General features: G+C 39.2%; 1 protein-coding gene across 1 annotated transcript in view; it reads left to right on the forward strand.

Annotated features, from left to right (window-relative positions):
• LOC126192627 (splicing factor 3B subunit 2) overlaps positions 1-18,405 on the forward strand; it is an 88,944-nt gene extending 70,539 nt beyond the window's left edge. Inside the window, exons 10-12 of the mRNA XM_049932617.1 lie at positions 11,302-11,549; positions 17,188-17,497; positions 17,692-18,405. Coding sequence (XP_049788574.1) covers positions 11,302-11,549; positions 17,188-17,497; positions 17,692-17,763 — 630 coding nt within the window. The 3' untranslated portion in view covers positions 17,764-18,405. The remainder of the gene's footprint in view (positions 1-11,301; positions 11,550-17,187; positions 17,498-17,691) is intronic.
• The last annotated feature ends 1,019 nt before the right edge of the window (positions 18,406-19,424 follow it).

A 19,424-nucleotide genomic window follows, 5' to 3' on the forward strand; every position in this document is an offset into this window, starting at 1 on the left:
TATTTTAGTAGTATTTGTTATAAATAGTCTTCACGGGTTTGCCGCCGGATCACATTGTGCAAATTCCACAATATTTCATCGGAGCAACTGTCCAACATCTTCAGGTGGTTCAACTTTGCTGGTGGCTAGGTACAACTGATGGTATCCTCACGTCGACGCCCCGTTTCTACAACACGAGTGTGAAGAATGCACAGCCGTGGAAATCGCACATGCACAGTGATTTGCCATATTCAAACTCCCTCTGCCGAAAATTGCAGAGAGGCTCTCCCGCACTTGTGCTGTGCGCTGCATTTGTCAACAGTGGGGCCAGACGTTATTCACCAACGGCCGTACTAGGCCGATGTTATGACGGGCTTGTTATCTAAGAACATTGATTTTCGCATTGTGATTTAATAGCAGCCACTGCATTGTTCCCAGCCTTGCTCAGTTGAAATCCCTTATCCTTGTTGATGAGATTATCGGCTGTACGGATATGTATTGCTTCCTTAATGACGCAATCCCAGAAGGATGATGCCGGGGATAAAACTTCCGTCTTTTCATAAATCATACGATGTCCTGTATTCAGACAGTGTTCCGCAATTGCCGAATTTTCCGATTGACGAAGGCATGTGTGACGCTGATGTTCATCACAGCGTTCTTGTACTGTGCGGCATGTCTGACCTATATATGCTGCCCCACACTGACAAGGAATCTTGTACACACCACATTTCCTCAGGCCAAGATCATCCTTAACCAAACCCATCAGGTTTCTCACTTGTGCAGATGGTTTGAAAAACACAGTTCCATATCTTCCGAGGACTATTCCGATTCTTGACGACAAATTTTATACTTGTCACCTTCAGAATTTGAAAGAGAGTATTCCAGTCAACATTGTCAAAAGCTTTCTCTAAGTCTACAAATGCTATAAACATAGGTTTGCCTGTCTTAACCTATCTTCTAAGACATGTCGTAGGGTCAGTATTGCCTCGTGTGTTCCAACATTTCTACAGAGTCCAAACTGATCTTCCCCGAGATTGGCTTCTACTAGTTTTTCCATTTGTTTGTAGAGAATTCAAGTTTGTATTTTTCAACTATGACTTATTAAAATGACAGTTCGGTAATTTTCACTCCTGTCGACACCAGTTTTCTTTGGGATTGGCATTATTATATTCGTATTGAAGTCTGAGGGTATTTCACTTGTCTCATACATCTTTCTCACCAGATGAAAGATTTTTTTCATGGCTGGCTTTCCCAATGCTATCAGTAGTTCTAATGGAATGTTGTCTACTCCTGGATCTTGTTTTGACTAAGGTCTTTCAGCGCTGTGTCAAATACTTCACACAGTATCATATCTCCCATTTCATCTTCATCTATGTCCTCTTCCATTTCCATAATATTGCCCTCAAGTACATTGCCCTTGCATAGACCCTCTATATACTCTCTGCTTTCCCTTCTTTGCTTAGGACTGGTTTTCCATCTGAGCTCTTAATATTCATACAGGTGGTTCTCTTTTCTCCCATAGGCCGTATCTATCTTACCTCTAGTGATATATGCTTCTACATCCTTACATTTGCCCTCTAGCCATCACTGCTTAGCCATTTTGCACTTTTCTGCAGATCTCATTTTTTAGAGGTCAAATTTGTTTGTATTCCTTTCTTTACTGCATTTTTATATTTTCTCCTTTCATAAATTAAATTCAGTATCTCTTCTGTTACCCAAGGATTTGTACTAGCCCTCGTCTTTTTACCTACTTGATCCTCTATTTCATCTCTCAGAGCTACCCATTTTTCTTCTAGTATATTTCTTTCTCCTGTTCTATTTCTTTCCCCTGTTCTTTTCAATTGTTCCCTAATGCTCTCTCTGAAACTCTGTACAACCTCTAGTTCTTTCAGTTTATCCATGTCCCATCTCCTTAAATTCCTACTGTTTTGCAGTTTTTCTGTTTTAATTTACAGTTAATAAGCAATAAATTGTGGTCAGAGTCCACATCTGCTCCTGGGAATGTCTTATAATTTGAAACCTGGTTCCTAAATCTCTTTCTTACCATTATATAATCTATGTGGAACCTTCCAGTGTCTGAAGGCCTCTTCCAGATATACAACCTTCTTTCATGATTCTTACACCAACTGATAGCTTTGATTAAGTTATGTTCTGCGCAGAATTGTACCAGGCAGCTTCCTCTTTCATTCCTTACCCTCATTCCATATTCACCTACTGCTTTTCCTTCTCTTCATTTTCCTACAATCGAATTCCAGTCCCCCATGACTACTAAATTTTCATCTCCCTTAACTATCTGAATAATTTCTTTTATTGCATCATACATTTATTCAATCTCTTTATCATCTATAGAGCTAATTGGCATATGAACTTGTACTACTGTAGTAGGCGTGGGCTTGACTACAATAATGTGTTCATTTTTTATTTTTTTTAAACCTACTCTTGCATTGTTCTTATTTGTTTTTGTATTCGTAACCCTGTATTCATCTGACCAGAAGTCTTGTTCCTCCCGCCAGCGAACTTCACTAATTCCCACTATATCTAACTTTAACCTATCCATTTTGATTTTTAAATTTTCTGACCTACCTGCCCAATTAAGGGATGTGACATTCCATGCTGCGATCCGTAGGATGCCAGTTTTGTTTGTCCTGATAACGATGTCCTTGTGAGCAGTCCTGAGATCTGGATGGGGGACTATTTTACCTCTGGAATACTTTACCGAAGGGGACACCATCAACATTTAACCATACAGTAAAGCTGCATGCCCTTGGGAAAGGTTATGGCTGTGGTTTCCCCTTGCTTTCTGTCATTCGCAGTACCAACACAGCAAGGCTGTATTGGTAGATGTTACAAAGCATATCAGTTATCCAGACTGTTGCCCCCTGCAACTACTGTGGTTGTACTTACGGTAGGGCTATCTGTATCGCTGAGGTATGCAAGCCTCCCCACCAATGGCAAGGTTCATGGTGGGACATAAGTCTAAAGAAACAAAAAATTATTGTGTGATTTATTTATATTTTCAGGTGTATTATGGGTTTATTGAATGGATACTACTTTTGATTCTATCTGTATTTTCCATTTAATTTTGGTTTTGTATGTAGGCTGTGTTGCTTCTTCAACGGAGGATGATACACGCTGAGTGCATGAAGATAGTGGTGTACTTTCTCCTGCTGTTGCACTGCATTAGTAATTGCATACATGCAGATAATTAGTCTTTCTGGATAGAAAGTCATTCATGAAAGTATCTTTTGCCAGATTTGTCTGAACTTCTGAACATAGTAATTCTTCAGGATCAGTTTCTATAAACATTTATATAACATTACTGGAGGTCAGGAGATTTTTAATGCCATTGGATAGCCAAGCAGTAAACTAACCATAAAGATTCCTTTCTCTGGTTCCCACCTCTCCTTTCACAATGACCTGTATCTTTTCAGATTCTGTCAATCGCTGGCATTCACAAACCTGGTACTGCAGAAACACGTCTTTATGGCACAGGCATCTGAAAACCACCTCTGCTCCTCCCACAAGATACTACTGCTGTGCAATCTCTGCTTCATACATCACTTTTCAGAAATTGAGTCCCTTACTCTCCAGCACCTGGAGGAGCATTCCAGGCACCACCTCCATAAGTTATCCAACCTGCTGACATCCTACTGTTGCCTCGATGCACCCCTATACAATCCCTACCCTGCCCACAGTTTCCTCCATGTCCCCATCTATGTAGCAATGCAAGGGGCACCAAATTTGTTATAAAAGTCAGTAAATTACTCATTGGACTGTATTTTTCAGTTCAGGTATTTCGTTCATTCCAAGCAAGTGTCGATTCATGATGTCATCATCCAGACACAAGTTGACTGTAATCTGAATCCATTTTAGCAAACTAATAATTTCTCTCAGGTGATAAAATTTTATTGATTATGAAATACAAGTTCTTGAAGTTTATTCAGAATTGGAATTGTTAATTAGTAATTACATGCCATAATTTATTTGTTTAATGTAAAGGTGTTTTGAATTTTGTATGCATAAAAAAGTGTGAATTTATGTGCAGCTTTTACCCTGATAAAAGTTACCACTTAGAGTGCTAAAACTGCACGTTTACAGTTCACTGACCTATTTGGTGAATTTTATTTTGTGATCTTGACCTGAATGGAGAGTAAATCCAGTAAACTTTATGTGAGATAGGCACATTACATTATTACAAAAGAGTCATTTAGCCCATTAGGGAAAAATGAAACCTGTGTGCTCGATTTGAAATACGTTACATGCCAGTGTATGATTGAGCTGTCCAGTAAATCACATACAATAGTTCAAAATGCGTTTGGACTTAATGCACGAAGTTGGAAATTAATTTTGAGACAAGTGCTGATTTTGACAAAAAATGAACCGAAAGTTTATTCAAAATATCAAGGTCCAGTTTTAATCGAGACACACATCACCTTGTTGATTACATTCCCTAGCAACACTGTAAAGCAGCTTAATTAATTCATTAGAACGATTTGTGACATAGTAAGACCCATTACACACACAAAATGTTAAATGAAGTTTGTTGACTGTATGAGTGTGTTTTTCTGCCCCCCCCCCCCCCCCCCCTCCCCCGCCGCGGGATGGAAGTAGTGTACCCCAACTGCCTGTGTCTAGTGTAATCCATGGTATAGTGAATGTGTTCAGATGCCTGCGAGCCGTGTAACTGAGGTGGGACGTGGGGACCAGGCCGGTATTCACCTAGTGGGATGTGGAAGACCGCCTAAAAACCACATCCAGGCTGGCAGGCACACCGGCCTCCGTCGTTAAGCCGCTGGGCGGATTCGATCCGGGGCCAGCCCACCTACCCGAGTCCAGGAAGCAGCGCATTATTGCTCTCAGCTAACCTGGTGGGTTGTGTTTTCCTTTCCATAAATAGCAATAAACTGGCAGTTTCAAAAGTTAAATTATTAACTGTTGTGTAACTTCATTGATTGTCCTACACCACTACAGAACTTGTTGTATCGTGTCTCTTCACAAGAGATCTCATGAAGCCGGGATAAATTAGAAGAAGAAAAAGACTATAAAGAAGAGGCATCAGTATACCTAAACAATGCCTAGCTGACCTTTTCAACATGCCAAACTTCCCATCAGCTCTCCATCAAATATAGAGCCAAAACCTTCCTGTAATACTGTTAACCCTTCCATCAAAACCCTCACTCCAAAGAAGTTCCAGTCCTATCCAAAGGCCGCACCTTTAGTTGTACATCAAAATTTAACCACGCTGGACTTGTCATAGACCTGCTCTCATTCTCCCATTCCCTGCAATGAAAGTACTTCTTTGCTGCCGATCTCTCCAACCAAAACCAACGTAATTCCCCCCCCTCCCCCCTCCCACTTAACCACCTGCTGGTCACCTTCCAGGAATTCCTTCCCTCCAACTTAGCCTCACATCCTTCTCCAGGTCCCTTCCTTAGAATACCAACCGTTCAGTAGAAGAAAGAATAGCCATACGCAACCTCAAAACAAATCCTGACCACCACTGCTGTTATGTATCACAGTGGCTACCTGGCAGAAGGCCAGTGCCAATTATCTGACTTCTCCACCTAAGACTCTGCCAGAGTGATCCCATCCCAGAAGTCCACCACAGCTTCCAATCCCTGCTTAAACCCTTAGACCCTTCCCAGAGCATCTCCCCTGAATCCATTTCTCTTCTCACCCCACACAAACACCTTATACATGCTCCTCAAAATCCACAAACCCAACAATCCTGAACGCCCCATTGTGGTTGGTTATTGTGTCCCCACTGAAAGAATTTCGGCCCTCATTGACCAGCACCTTCAACCGATTGCCCATAATGTACCCTCCCATGTCAGACGCACCAGCCATTTCCTTCGCCGACTTTCCAGCATCTACACCCCTTTACCTCCTGGATCCCTGCTTGTCAATGTTGCCACCAGCTCCCTATACACTGACTTCCCTCATGTCCATGGTCTTACTTCTATTGAACACTGCCCATCCCGAAGTCCTTCAGACTCCAAACCCACTGCCTCATTCCTTATACACCTTGCTAACTTTACCCTGACCCACAACTACTTATCCTTTGAAGGTAAGGAATACAAACAAATCGGTGGTAGTCATGGGCACCAACACTGCACTCTCCTATGCCAACCTGTTCCTCTCTGATGGCTCCATCCGCACCTCTGTCCACATTAAACCACCAACCACTGGAAGTACCTGCACGTTGACAACTGTCATCCCTTTCACACCAGAAGATCCCTTCCATACAGCGTGGCCACCTGGGAACAGTGTATATGCAGTGACAAGAATGCCCTCGCTGAGTATGCTGAGGGTCTCTCCAAGACCTTCACAGGCAAGCACCATCCCCCCCCAGACCTAATCTGCAAACAGATCTCCCATGCCATTTATTTTATTTATTTTTTCTATCCATCCGTAGACAATATAGATTGTATGGATGTTGTCAACAAATACATATTTATGATACAGACACAAGTGTATATAAAAGTACAGTTGCATTTCCTAAATATAAACTACAATTATTTGTTTTACTGTGTTTTATGATTATACCTGATTTACCACTCTGGTATTGAACGTACAAAAGAAAGCCCCTAGCTATAGTAATTAATCAGTCACATTGTCGACAAAATTTTACCCACTTTCCAGGTAATCTTTGACAGAATAAAAACACTTTCTAACAAATAACTTTTTAGGATGTCTGAAGGCTTGTATTTCGCTTCTATCTTTTATATTCTGTGGAAGTTTGTTGAATAGTTTAAGTCCATCATATAGTACACTATTCTGTATTTTTGTTTTGTTTTTTTTTCTGTTCAGATGTAGGTGGTGACTTGATCTGGTTTCATGTTCGTGTAGAGAACTGTTTGTTGGGTACTGATTGATTTTTTTTCTTTATGTGAATCACTGTTAGAAAAATGTATTCACCGGGAACAGTCAAGATTCCCATAGATTTAAACAACTCGGTGCAGTGCATTCTCTTGTTATTATTTGTCATAATTCGGATGGCCCTTTCTTGTAGTTTGAACATTGTTTGCATATTCTGAGTATTTGTTTCCCAAAAGATTACTCTGTAACAAATGACTAAGTGCACATATGCGAAGTAAGTTGCCCTGGTGGATGAGTTACTACACACCAATTTTATTATTCTAAGGGCATAGCATGCTGATGCCATTGGCTTTCCAAGGGCATTAATATTTTCAGTCCATTTTAGTTGAGCATCAATATACATCCCCAGAAATTTGTTTTTGAGACACATTCTATGTTTTCATCTTTCACTTTTATAGAGTTAACATTGGATTTTTTTATTGGTGTGGAAGCTGATACTATTGGTTTTGTTTACATTTAAAGTAAGTTTGTTGTTATCTATCCAGTTGCACACTTGCTTAAGTGTTTCTTCAGCTTTATTGTTTAGTATGTTTTGTGATGCATCCGTGAGTAGGATGTTACTGTCGTCAGCAAACAGTACCATTTCACCAAGTTTAATACTCCTCGGTAAATCATTGATATACGAGGGTCACTCCAAAAGAAATGCACACTATTTTTGTAAAAATACAGTTTTCATTCTGCATGTGTGAAAGTTTTACAGTGTGTAAATAAATCCTTCCCGCTTGTTTTCAAACTTAGTTCATCCTGTTCCCGTGAGTGGCGCCGTCACAGCATGTCTTCAAGATGGCTGCTACACTTGACGTTTGTCAGAAGCAATGTGCTGTCATAGAATTCCTGTACTGTGAAAACAAGACAGTGGGAAACATGCACAAGAGGGTGGAAAAGGTGTATGGAGATGCTGCTGTCGATCGCAGTACAGTTAGTCGGTGGGCAAGCAGGTTACGTGATGAAAGCGGGCACAGCAATATTGAGGATTGTCCTCACAGCGGCATGCCTCGTACTGCACACACTCCAGACAATGTGCAGAGAGTTAACGAATTGGTGACTGCTTACAGACGCATCACAGTGAACGAATTGTCAAGCTGTGTTGGGATAGGGAAAGGAAGTGTTTGCAGAATACTGAAAGTGTTAGCGTTAAAAAAGGTTGCTGCCAGGTGTGTTCCCAGGATGTTGACAGTGGCTCACAAAGAAACAATAAAAACGGTATGCAGCGAACTTTTGGAACAGTACGAGAATGATGGAGATGAATTTCTTGGAAGAATTGTGACAAGTGATGAAACATGACTCCATCATTTTTCACCAGAGACGAAGAGGCAATCAATGGAGCGGCATCATGAAAATTCACCCAAGAAAAAAATTCAAAACTACACCTTCTGCTGAAAAAGTTTTTCAATTCCCAAGGACCCTTGCTTGTGGACATCATGCCAAGTGGAACCACCATAAATTCTGATGCATATGTGACAACACTGAAGAAACTTCAAGCTCGACTGAGTCGTGTTCGACCACATTGGCAAAAGCAGGATGTTTTGCTGTTGCACGACAATGAACGGCCACATGTCAGTCAAAAAACCATGGAAGCAATCACAAAACTCGGATGTACAACTGTGAAACCACCCGCTTTACAGTCCTGACCTGGCTCCACGTGACTATCACCTCTTTGGGAAACTGAAAGACTCTCTTCGGGGAACAAGGTTTGAAGATGATGACTCGCTTGTCCACGCTGCTAAACAGTGGCTCCAACAGGTTGGTCCAGAATTTTACCGTGCGGGTATACAGGTGCTGGTTCCAAGATGGCATAAGGCAGTTGAGAGGAATGGAAATTATGTGGAGAAATGAAAATATTGTTCCTAAAGGATGTATCTATGAACTCTAAAACTTTCAAACATGTAGAATAAAAGATGGATTTAAAAAAAAAAATAGTGTGCATTTCTTTTGGAGTGACCCTCGTATTTCAGAAAGAGTATCGGACCAAGCACACTTCCTTGAGGGTTCCAATGTTAATATACTCTGGGTCGGAGAGGTATTTTATAGTGTGATTGTTGTTAGTTTGAGAGATTTCTACCTGTTGCACCCTGTTTTTCAGGTACGAGTGAAACCATCTGTTTGCTACTCCTCTTATGCCGAGTGCTTCCAGTTTGTTTAGTAGGATTGTGTGGTCGACTGTATCAAAAGCTTTGGTGAAGTCTAGGAAGATGCCTGTTACCTGGTTCCCTTTATCTAGTTCTTGAAGAACAATGTTTGTAAATTGAGCTGTAGCTGTCTGTGTACTTTTGTTAGGCCTGAAACCAAACTGCTCTTTGCACTGAAGATTGTGCTTTGTTAGATATCCCCCACCCTCAGACCTTCAACCTTCAATCTTCCCACCACCCCCCAAGAACCAACCACAAAAGAATGCCCTCTTTGTCACCCAGTAACACCCCGGGCTGAAATACTGAAACACCTTTTCCAGGGCTTTGATACCTGTCACCATGCCCTGAAGTGAGGGACATCGTATCCGACATACTTGCCATTCCTCAGGGGTGTTCCGTTGCCTACTCAACTCCCACAACATTACAGTCTGTCCATGTGCCACTCTCATCCCAACTTCTTGCTACAAGTATCATATCCTTGTGGAAGACACAGGTGCATGACTTGTCCAGTCCACTCAGCCAGCACTTCCTATTCCAGTCCTATCTTAAGCGTAACCTACACCATCATGGACCAGGCCACTTGTGAAAGCAGCCATGTCCTTTACCAGCTCTCCTCCAGTTTTTATATTGGTATGATTACCAGCCAGCTGTCCACCAGGATGAACAGTCACCACCAAACTGCAGCCAAGAGCAGAGTAGACCAGTGTGTTACATAACATGCAGCTGAACATAATGTGCTTCATTTCAATGGCTGCTTCACTACCCGAGCCATCTGGATCCTCCCCTCCACCACTAGCTTTTCTGAATTGTGCAGATGGGAGTTATCCTTACAACACATTCTCCACTCCTGTAATTTTCCCGGCCTCAACCTACAGTAACATACTGCCCCCACTGCTTTCACCCAACAGTTTTCACCCGCTCTGTCCTTCATCTCCTCCTGATTCTTGTCTCCCACACTCTCTGTTTGCCGGTTCCTGCCAATGCACTTGCCTATCTTTCCCCAATCATCTCCTGTTTTCCTCATCTCCCTGCCCTACAACCTCCTGACCCTGCACCTGTTGGCCCTGCACATTCCACTAGACAGTGTTCATCTCCCCCCCCCCCCCTTTCCTAGTCGTACACTACTATTCCTTTCCCTACCCTGCCCCCTCCATATCTCCATATTGCTGCTTGCATCCCACGTGATAGTTGCATTCCAGCCCAAGATACTGGAGTTGGGGGTCATGTGTACACGAGATGTGCTTGCTTGCGTGTATGAATGGCGTGTGTTTTGTTTTTATTTATGTAAGCTGTAGCTTAAAACTTTATATAAGTATCTTTTAATGTGCCATTGGGCCCTTAAAAGTATTGTAAATGCATAAAAAATCTCTAATCAGAAGATGAGGTTTCATTATTCATTCATTAAGTATATTTATTGCAAGATGTCATTCTATATATTATTTGCTAGTATTTCTGCACTATCTCAAGCTGACATGCCTTTTTTTTTTTTTTTTTTTTTTTTTTTTTTTGTAAAGAATAGCTTTCTTTGTTACCAACAAAAATGTGTTTGAGCAAAATCACGGTTTACTATTAGTATAATTAACCAATGAAAAAATAATCTTGCATTATGTGAGGCAAATCACTATTTCATGCACCAATAATAATAAAATAAATATTCATTTTGTCACTCTGTTGCTTCATATACAGGTGTTACCCCACAGTAATAACCCACTCAAAGCATTATACTGCGCAGTTGCATCAGATCCCAGCCAACCGCTTAATCAGTTGCTGATTATCTTGCCAACACCTGCCACATTGTGGGATTGCACTGCTAGCTTGGAATCTGGGTCATTTTCTTGCCTGGATCGTAAATTTTTTCTCACCTAGCTAACTGTTTATATTACTGCTGCTCGCTCGGATATATGACAGCAAAACATATCACTATGTTAGCTGAAGCGATAATGAAGGAATAGGTACAGGCTCGCAATTGTGTAACAACAGTGGGCCGCGCGGGATTAGCCGAGCTGTCTAAGGCGCTGCAGTCATGGACTGTGCGGCTGATCCCGCCGGAGGTTCGAGTCCTCCCTCAGGTGTGGGTGTGTGTGTTTGTCCTTACGATAATTTAGGTTAAGTAGTGTGTAAGCTTAGGGACTGATGACCTTAGCAGTTAAGTCCCATAAGATTTCAAACACATTTGAACATTTGTAAAAACAGTGGAATGGTACAAGACAATGTTATTTGTGATTTGTTGCACTTTATATATAGGCGCACCAACTAGAGTGTTAATAGCTTTCTCATTGCAGGCAAATAATAAAGAATACCTATCATTTTGCAGGCAAATAATGATGAAGAAGAAATTGATCGAACAACCTGGGGAGAATTGGAATCGGAATCTGAGGAAGAAAGTGAAGACGAAGACGAAGATGAAGACGAGGAAGAACGGCAGAAAGAAGATGAAACTGGGCTTGTTACACCAGCTGAAGGTCTTATCACTCCTTCTGGCATAACATCAATACCTGCTGGCCTTGAAACACCCGAGATCATTGAACTCAGGAAAAGAAAAATTGAAAGTGAAATGGAAGGGTAATATACAGAATTCATTAAACTGCATGCTACATAAAATTTTCATATGATTCCTGTAACAATTTCAGTAATTTGCAGTGAAAACATTGTGGTAAACATTTTTAATCGGTGTGAAGAACTTATCCTCATGCTTGCCTTCTTTATTCTAAATTTAGAGCTATACTTGCCTTTATTATTCTAAATTTAGAGCTATACTTGCCTTTATTATTCTAAATTTAGAGCTTCTCAGTAGTGCAGTAGTGGGAGATTATTTGCCATAGATATTTTTATAAAAGAACCTTAAAGGATAGAGAAACCACTGCTCATATTAATGCTTCCCCTCTTTCTGGTGAAATTTATTGTCTGAAAGGTAAGCAATTGATCATCCTTTTCATATGCTTGTTTATTGATAGCTAGTGATATATCTTCATTGCTTACTTGGAAGAGAGATGGGAATGAAGATTTGTGTACCTTGTGCAGGCTTCAGAAAACTGACATATTGAGCTGTCTGTAATAAAAAACTGGCTATACACAAAACTTGTGTATCAAACTGTTGTCATTTCAACATTACCATACAGCTGTGCAACTTGGGTTTCTGTAGCTAAGACAGTAGGAAGCTTGAGAGTTTCCACCAGCAGACATTTAGACTCATGCCAGAAGTCAAGCGAGAGTACTGTGACACCAATATCTGACAAGTCCTAAAAGTAATAGACATAGACAGTACTGAAACTTCTGGGAGGAGTACCATGCTTCATCAGCTACTTTGCAGTGAAATGTACTCTGTTTCAAGGCCCAGTGGTGCCATTATGAAATTTTAAAAAGTCCCAACCTAAATGTTATAATGAAGATGAGTGACATCATCAAAATACATGAGGAAAACCTACATAGGATCATTAATGTTGACACCAGTTTGTCTCTAAAACAGTTCGTATCATTGCATATATGAGGAGGACGTTGTGCACATAAGAGGCACCAAATGATGTGATGACCGTCATCCACCACTGGGTGCACTGCGTGTTACCACAATTTTTGTCCCAAAATCAGATTTAGTAGCCATATAAAACATGTATACAAGACAAATTAACACTGCAGGCTACAGTTCATTCCAGTATACTTAGTAAATTCCATTTTTGGATTTTTCACCAATGTTGATTGCTCCTTCCAATAATGAAACACGAGTAATGTTTTAAGAAAAGAGAATAAGCCAAAAAGAGATTCAGCCATTATATAAGAGAAGCATTGAATAGTCAATAAATGCAGAAACAAAGAGCTGAAGATTGTGGCTCAGCTTTTGAACTCTTTCTTGTTACAGAACCAACTATGTACAGTTGTGAGACAGAATGACTGGCCATTACATATCTTCAGGAGGTGAAATTCTTAGTACTGTGGATAACATACTTGAAAGTACAAGAAACTGTCCTAGCTTTTGCAACTGTTGGTCCCTTCCATGGGGGTAAATGAGAGATAGATTGGGGAAGGTTAAAAACGAAATTTAGATCACTTGGAGCCATGGCTGAAAGCCTTCCATCCGTTATGAGGATTCAAGTGACCTGAACTTCCTTTTTAATTTTCCTCAACATCTCTCTGTCCTCCCTGAGAAAGTAAATAATTGTTCTGAAAACTAGGATAGTTTCTTATATTATTGTATGTCTGTCGCACGTTTTACAAATTTCGCTGCCTGAAGGTAGGTACTAGCAAGTCATTCTGTCTCGTAATTTTGTAGTTACCTCATATGAATTTTCTTTTAATGCGCAGAGCAACCTGTGTGACATGCATTCCCTGTCCTTGTCTCTGAAAGTGATACATGTAATGCTGAGGTACTACACTTTTTTTATCATTTAACAATGTCAATTTGCTTTAAAAATGTTTGATATAATATTTGTATGTATTGGAGCAGTAAACTGCTGTAAAAGTGGAGACATACAGGAGCCTAGCATTGCATGATTTTCTGTTCATTGATCATTTATACAAAAAAAAATTGGAGGAAGGCATCTTAGGATATATTGTCCCATTGATAATGAAGCCATTAGACATTGAACTCTAGCTCATGTTGAACAACAGTAGAGAGAAGACTGACTATGTCCCTTTCAAATTAACCATCTTCATTTGCTTGAAGGGACCAAGCAAGGTGGCACAGTGGTTAGCCTACTGCACTCTCATTGGGAGGACAGTGGTTCAGACTTGTGTCCGGCCATTCAGATTTAGGTTTTCCATGATTTCCATAAATCACTCCAGGCAAATTCCGGGAGGGTCAGCCAATTTCGTTCCCAATCCTTGACACAATCCAAGCTTGTGCTCAATCTCTCATGTCCTCGATATCAAAGGGGCATAACCCAATCTTCATTCTTCTTCTTGCTTAAAATATTTTGGAAAAACTGGGAAATGTAAATCTAATCAGTCAGGTAAGATTTGAACTCTTACACCTCCTGAACGAAGACCTGTGTCATGACCTCATCTCCTCACACCGTTGCTATAACTGTTAACTGGCATCAAATAGACCTCAGATTTTTTGTGTGCCTCTCAACAACATTGGTTTTCCCAGGATATATGTACCAACAGATTAAAAGCTTTGACTTTGGTTGTGAATCATTTGTAAATAACTTAATAATGAAGAGCATTGTCTACAAAAAGCAAGAGTGTGTGCTAAAGTTCCAGACCAACACACAATTTTAGTCTTGCATCAAGTTTTACAGCATTAAATTCTGTATTTCATATTTGTGCCTTTATCATCATATTAGTCAAGTTACCTGTAGGAACCACAATCTTAAGTCTTAAGACATTGTGAATGGCAACAGTTATTTGCCGTGAGCTATCACTTTAGCTAAAAACCATCATAAGACTCAGTTTAGGCTGTTAGAATAAGTAGATCCATATTTGAAATTACAGATTCAAAACTTCAAAAAATTAATAGATGTAGCCTGAGATAATGGTCCAACAAAACCAACCTTACAGAAGTACTTGTAACTGCCTGTAGCAACTTGAGGCAGTAGCTGATTTTTTTTTTTTTTTTTTATAGTTATGGTTATAAAATAGTCACTGTGGGTTGCAAAACCTTGCTGATTTTGGCCAGTGTGATAGCGTAAAGGCTTAATCATTGACAATCCATATAACAGATTACGTACAAAACTTTAAAAAGAAGTTGTTAAAAATTTTATTAAATATGAGCATAGAAATCTGTGAAAAGTAAAATAATTGAGATCCCTTTATAACTGTAGTTTCTATAGAACATACAGATGTTCATTGATTTGTTATTCTTCAGTGGCACCATTCTCCATGGCAGCAGCTGTTCTCTCTCACAGTTGCTAAATCTACTCACTTGTCAATTATTGGGGAATACAGATAAATAAATAATGAAATTGAAGCAGATTGTAGTAATCAATAAGTATAAAATAGCAGAAAACAATACTATGAACAAGAAATTGAAATGGGAACTGTCATGAGGATACAGAGCAAAGTTAAAGACATAAAAAATACATTTATATTACTGTGACATGAGTAAAAGTTTGATAAAATATGTAAGGATGTTCCATAAAAGTTTTGCAAATATTACCTCCAATACAAACAATTTCACCATGCTGAAAATAAGCTACATTGGCAAGAGAGCTTGCTGTTGTCATGGTAAATGACACTACTGCGGAATAAAGCACCAAAACACATTTGTGCTTGAACAGTTAGTGTTGCTGAGAAGTCAGCTGTTTTTGTTATGAATAATAGCAATGAGAAATAATGCATCAAAGATCATCTGTCTCTCTTGGAAAACAGATGTGGAGGGTGCACATATCACTTAAATTTCCACAAGTTTCTCCAGTTAATGTCTTTGCTCATATTTTAAAAATGCGAAGACTTAAAAAAAAAAAAAAAAAAAAAAAAAATCATGTGTGAACTCTTACATTAGTTGTCAGTGAATAACACTGTACACAAATTACAGTCTTACAAGTACTCCATAGCACCTAATACTGCATCAATTCGTAGTGACAGCCCCACTACATACAACAAATTCACACTTTTTGGGTTGAAATCAACATCTAGAATTTCAGAATTACTCACTTCTTTTGCACACTGCCTCACATCCATAGTGATTGATGTATAATAGTATAATTACAGTTTCACTTAAATATTCAAATATTTTCAGTGATCTACTACAATTTTGACAGAACTTTTTAAAGTGTACAGATTAATATTGTTTTCCTGCGGTGTATCTGATGGACTCAATGCAAACCTATGATTTTACACACTTGCAGAAATTCCAGAAACGCTAACTCTGAGCACTGTTACATTTGCTTTGTAACAATTACAGGTAATATTAATGTTTTTGTGTGCTTAGATATTCCATTGAAATTTCTGTACACTGGAATACAGTTGGCTCTAATATTCCTTCTAGTGTCGGATTGGAGGATTATTAAAAATGAAAATAATGCAAACCTAGAATCTTGCTCCCTCACAATTTTGCTAGTCGGAGTGAATGTGGCCTTCAAGCATTTGGCAACAATTTATACCCTTGACTTCTACCAGATCAACAGTTGCCTCAGTCCACATCAGGCAGTGACAGTTACCTCTGCTAAAACTTGTACATGCAGTTTTAGCTTCACTGGATCAAAATGTAATGCTCATTCACGTTTTATACATTTTTACGTACAAGGTGATTATAATTAAACTCTCATTACTTGTGTCAGTGTAGCTGGAAAACTTTTCCGTATGCATACCCAATTTAATCGGAATGATGTTCAGATTGTGTGCTGATAGATTTATGTTGTTAGTAGTGTTAATGTCACGACTTGACCGTTACACTGCAGTACTGGTACGACAACATAAGGTTGAAACTCATGCATCATTCTGCATTACAGTCTCAGACAGCCAACACGAGTCTGGACAAAGTGTTGTTTTATCAGAACAACAGCAATAGTGCTGTTGCTCTCTGCAAGTACCAACACATTAAAGGTATATGGAGAGGTTCTCTTTTTCTGTCCTGGGGTTGAAGGACATGACTGTGGTTAAAATTAATTGGCAGTTTGAGAACTGCTCCTGAGAGAGGCAGATGGCCAGTAGCACCAAAAATTATTGTAACCTGGAATGTAAACATGGTATGCAGTTAATAAATGTTACCCTCCTGTGTGGAAATTAAAATGTACTTGTGTCAGTGGTTTAGTCTTCATTTCTGTTCCACATGTCCTTACAAATGTTTCCATAATATTTCATTGTCATACAATCACTCATTTTTCATGGGGGCCCTTTCAAATAGTGAAAGCATAATTATAACCACGCTGTAGCTCTTGAAGTTTTGAGTCGGTAAATCAAATTCAGTTTTGGGCATTTCCCCCTTTTTGGTGTTTTTGAACAACCTAAAACCAGTCTGTTAACTGAAGTAGCTTGATTACATATAATTACAATTTGAACTGTTTCTAATAAACCTTTTTCAGTGTTAATGATTATTTAGTGCCAATTCTTTAATTTTATTTTTCAATGTTAACTTACACTTTATTATATCATACCCGTGTACTCTACTTGATGTCCAATTTCTCTCTTCATCTTCGCCTCTCTTTGTCCTCACAGGAGGCAGGGTCCCCTCAACAGACTTTCTACTTTTATGTCTTTCTATCAGCAAGTACTTAGAATTTCACTTCATAAAGATAAGCAATGTTGTGGTTTGTTTCTTATTCAGGGGTGAAACACCTGTGCTATACCAGGTGCTTCCTGAGAAACGTGTGGAGCGTGTAGGTGGAGCAATGATGGCCTCAACACATATCTATGACATGACTGGTGCTGGTGCTCAACCACCTCCTGGAGGACAAGCACCAAGACGCCATGAAGGTCCTGGCACAGTGGAATTGGCTTTGGATCCCTCTGAGCTTGACTTGGTGGATACTGAAGCTATGGCTGTGCGGTATGAACAGCAAATCAGAGAGCAGCAGTCGCAGCTGCAAAAGGAAGATCTTTCAGACATGCTTGCCGACCATGTTGCGAGGCAGAAGGTATATTTTATTTGCTTTCATTCTGCTGAATTGTTTTTATGTGCACAGTTCATTATATAACCGAGTTTATTTTCATATTGTTTGCGATTCGTCTGTTCACGTACTGACTTGGTGATTACATTGGCAATAAAGCATTTTGTACAAGTGTTGTATTTTATATGTATGTATAATGTTCGTATGTTTCATATTTTCAGAATAAGCGGAAACAAAGACAGCAACATCAGGACAATAAACAAGCCAAGAAATATAAAGAATTCAAGTTTTAATAGTGTGAGTGTAAAAATCTGTTATAGAAATCTATGGACTAGTTCACATTACACAAGCAGATATTGGGATTCTACACTGTGATCATTATTAACTTTCATGCAGTGTTCTGTATATGGCAGTAAGTGACAGTGAAAGCATTACGCAGATTGATTAAATTTCTCTTCGTAAGTTCACTTTTGAGTTGTACCATGCTATGTGGCATTGTTTTGTGGAAGAATAATAAGAGGATGCTTCTTCGTATTAACTGTCGTACTATAGATGGCTTATTGAGTTTCTAATGTGATGCACATGTCATTGCTGATGGAATTTCTTTGGTAAAAAATTATCTGTTTTAAAAGGAACAGTAAACTGTAAAACTAATTATAGCTAATTCAGCACTGATGGAGAGAATAGTGTTTTCCACAAAATAATCGTTCTCTTTTCTTTCACAAAAAATGTTTGTGTAAATTGTAAATGTGAGTATTGCTGAGTGATCAACTTCATTGTGTCGATGTAGAGATGTGACATTGTGATAAAGCTGGGGGGGAAAATGTCTTTGTGGAAAAAAATTAGACACAAAAAACATCACTAGTAACGTGCAATGTTACACTAATCAGTAGAGTCCTTGTAAAATATTGGTTTAAACATGCTGTGTCCATTAATGTCTACTGGTCATTGTGTCATTTCATATGCCCCATGTGCCACTTTGTTGTGTTTAAAAATTTAACAATGGGAAATTCAGGACAGTATTATTAAAAGGAAACTTGCTACTCACAATGTAGTGGAGATACTGAATCGCAGATAGTCACAACAAAAAGACTGTCACAAATAAAGTTTTCGACCACTAAGGTTTCCATCAGAAATAACCCACACACGCACACAAGCACAGCTCACCCACACGTGACAGCAGTCACGTCTGGGTGAGTTGCATTTGCACGAGTGTGCCTTACTGGTCGAAAGCTTTATTTGTGACAGTCTTTTTGCTGTGCCTATCTGCAATTCAGCATCTCCACTGTATGGTGAGTAGCAACTTTCCTTTTCATACTATTATTAAAAATTGAATAGTATGATACCTGTGACTGAACAGGAGAAGCTTGTGACAAGTTGTTTCCAGTTAGTCCTTGAGGCATTCTTGGATTGGCAGTTGGTAGAGCACTACTTGCAAAGGGCAGAAACAGTAATTAGTAGATATTTCTTGAGATTGTTAAAAAATAGAGCCAAAACCTGCTGGAGTTAGCCCTCTTTACAACCATCCTTCATTTCATTTTTGAGGAGTGGTGACTTTTATCTTGAGAAGTATTGTTTGTTTCTTATGAAATTTGGTTAACACATTAGTCTAAATTCTGACCATGTCTAGTAAAATTATTTCTCTTGCTGTTGTTAGTGTCCTGCTATGATTTTTTTAACTTCATGCACACATTATTCAGTTATTGTTTGTTACATCTAATTTCTTCATTTACACAAGACCAGCTCTCCGGATCATATCTCTTGAGCAGATTAATAATATAATACCACAAAAGTTTTTTTCGTGTTTACATTCATATTTCTACAGAAAACACAATCATAGGTAATGTGTACTGCTAATGTATTCTAATTTAAGGTTTTAATTGTATTGTAAATGACTTTTTTTCACAGTTGCACGTCTTAAGCACACTAAAGAGGTGGTTATGACTAATTCTAT

The sequence above is a fragment of the Schistocerca nitens genome, chromosome 1 (assembly GCF_023898315.1).
Source record: "Schistocerca nitens isolate TAMUIC-IGC-003100 chromosome 1, iqSchNite1.1, whole genome shotgun sequence".
Classification (NCBI taxonomy): domain Eukaryota; kingdom Metazoa; phylum Arthropoda; class Insecta; order Orthoptera; family Acrididae; genus Schistocerca; species Schistocerca nitens.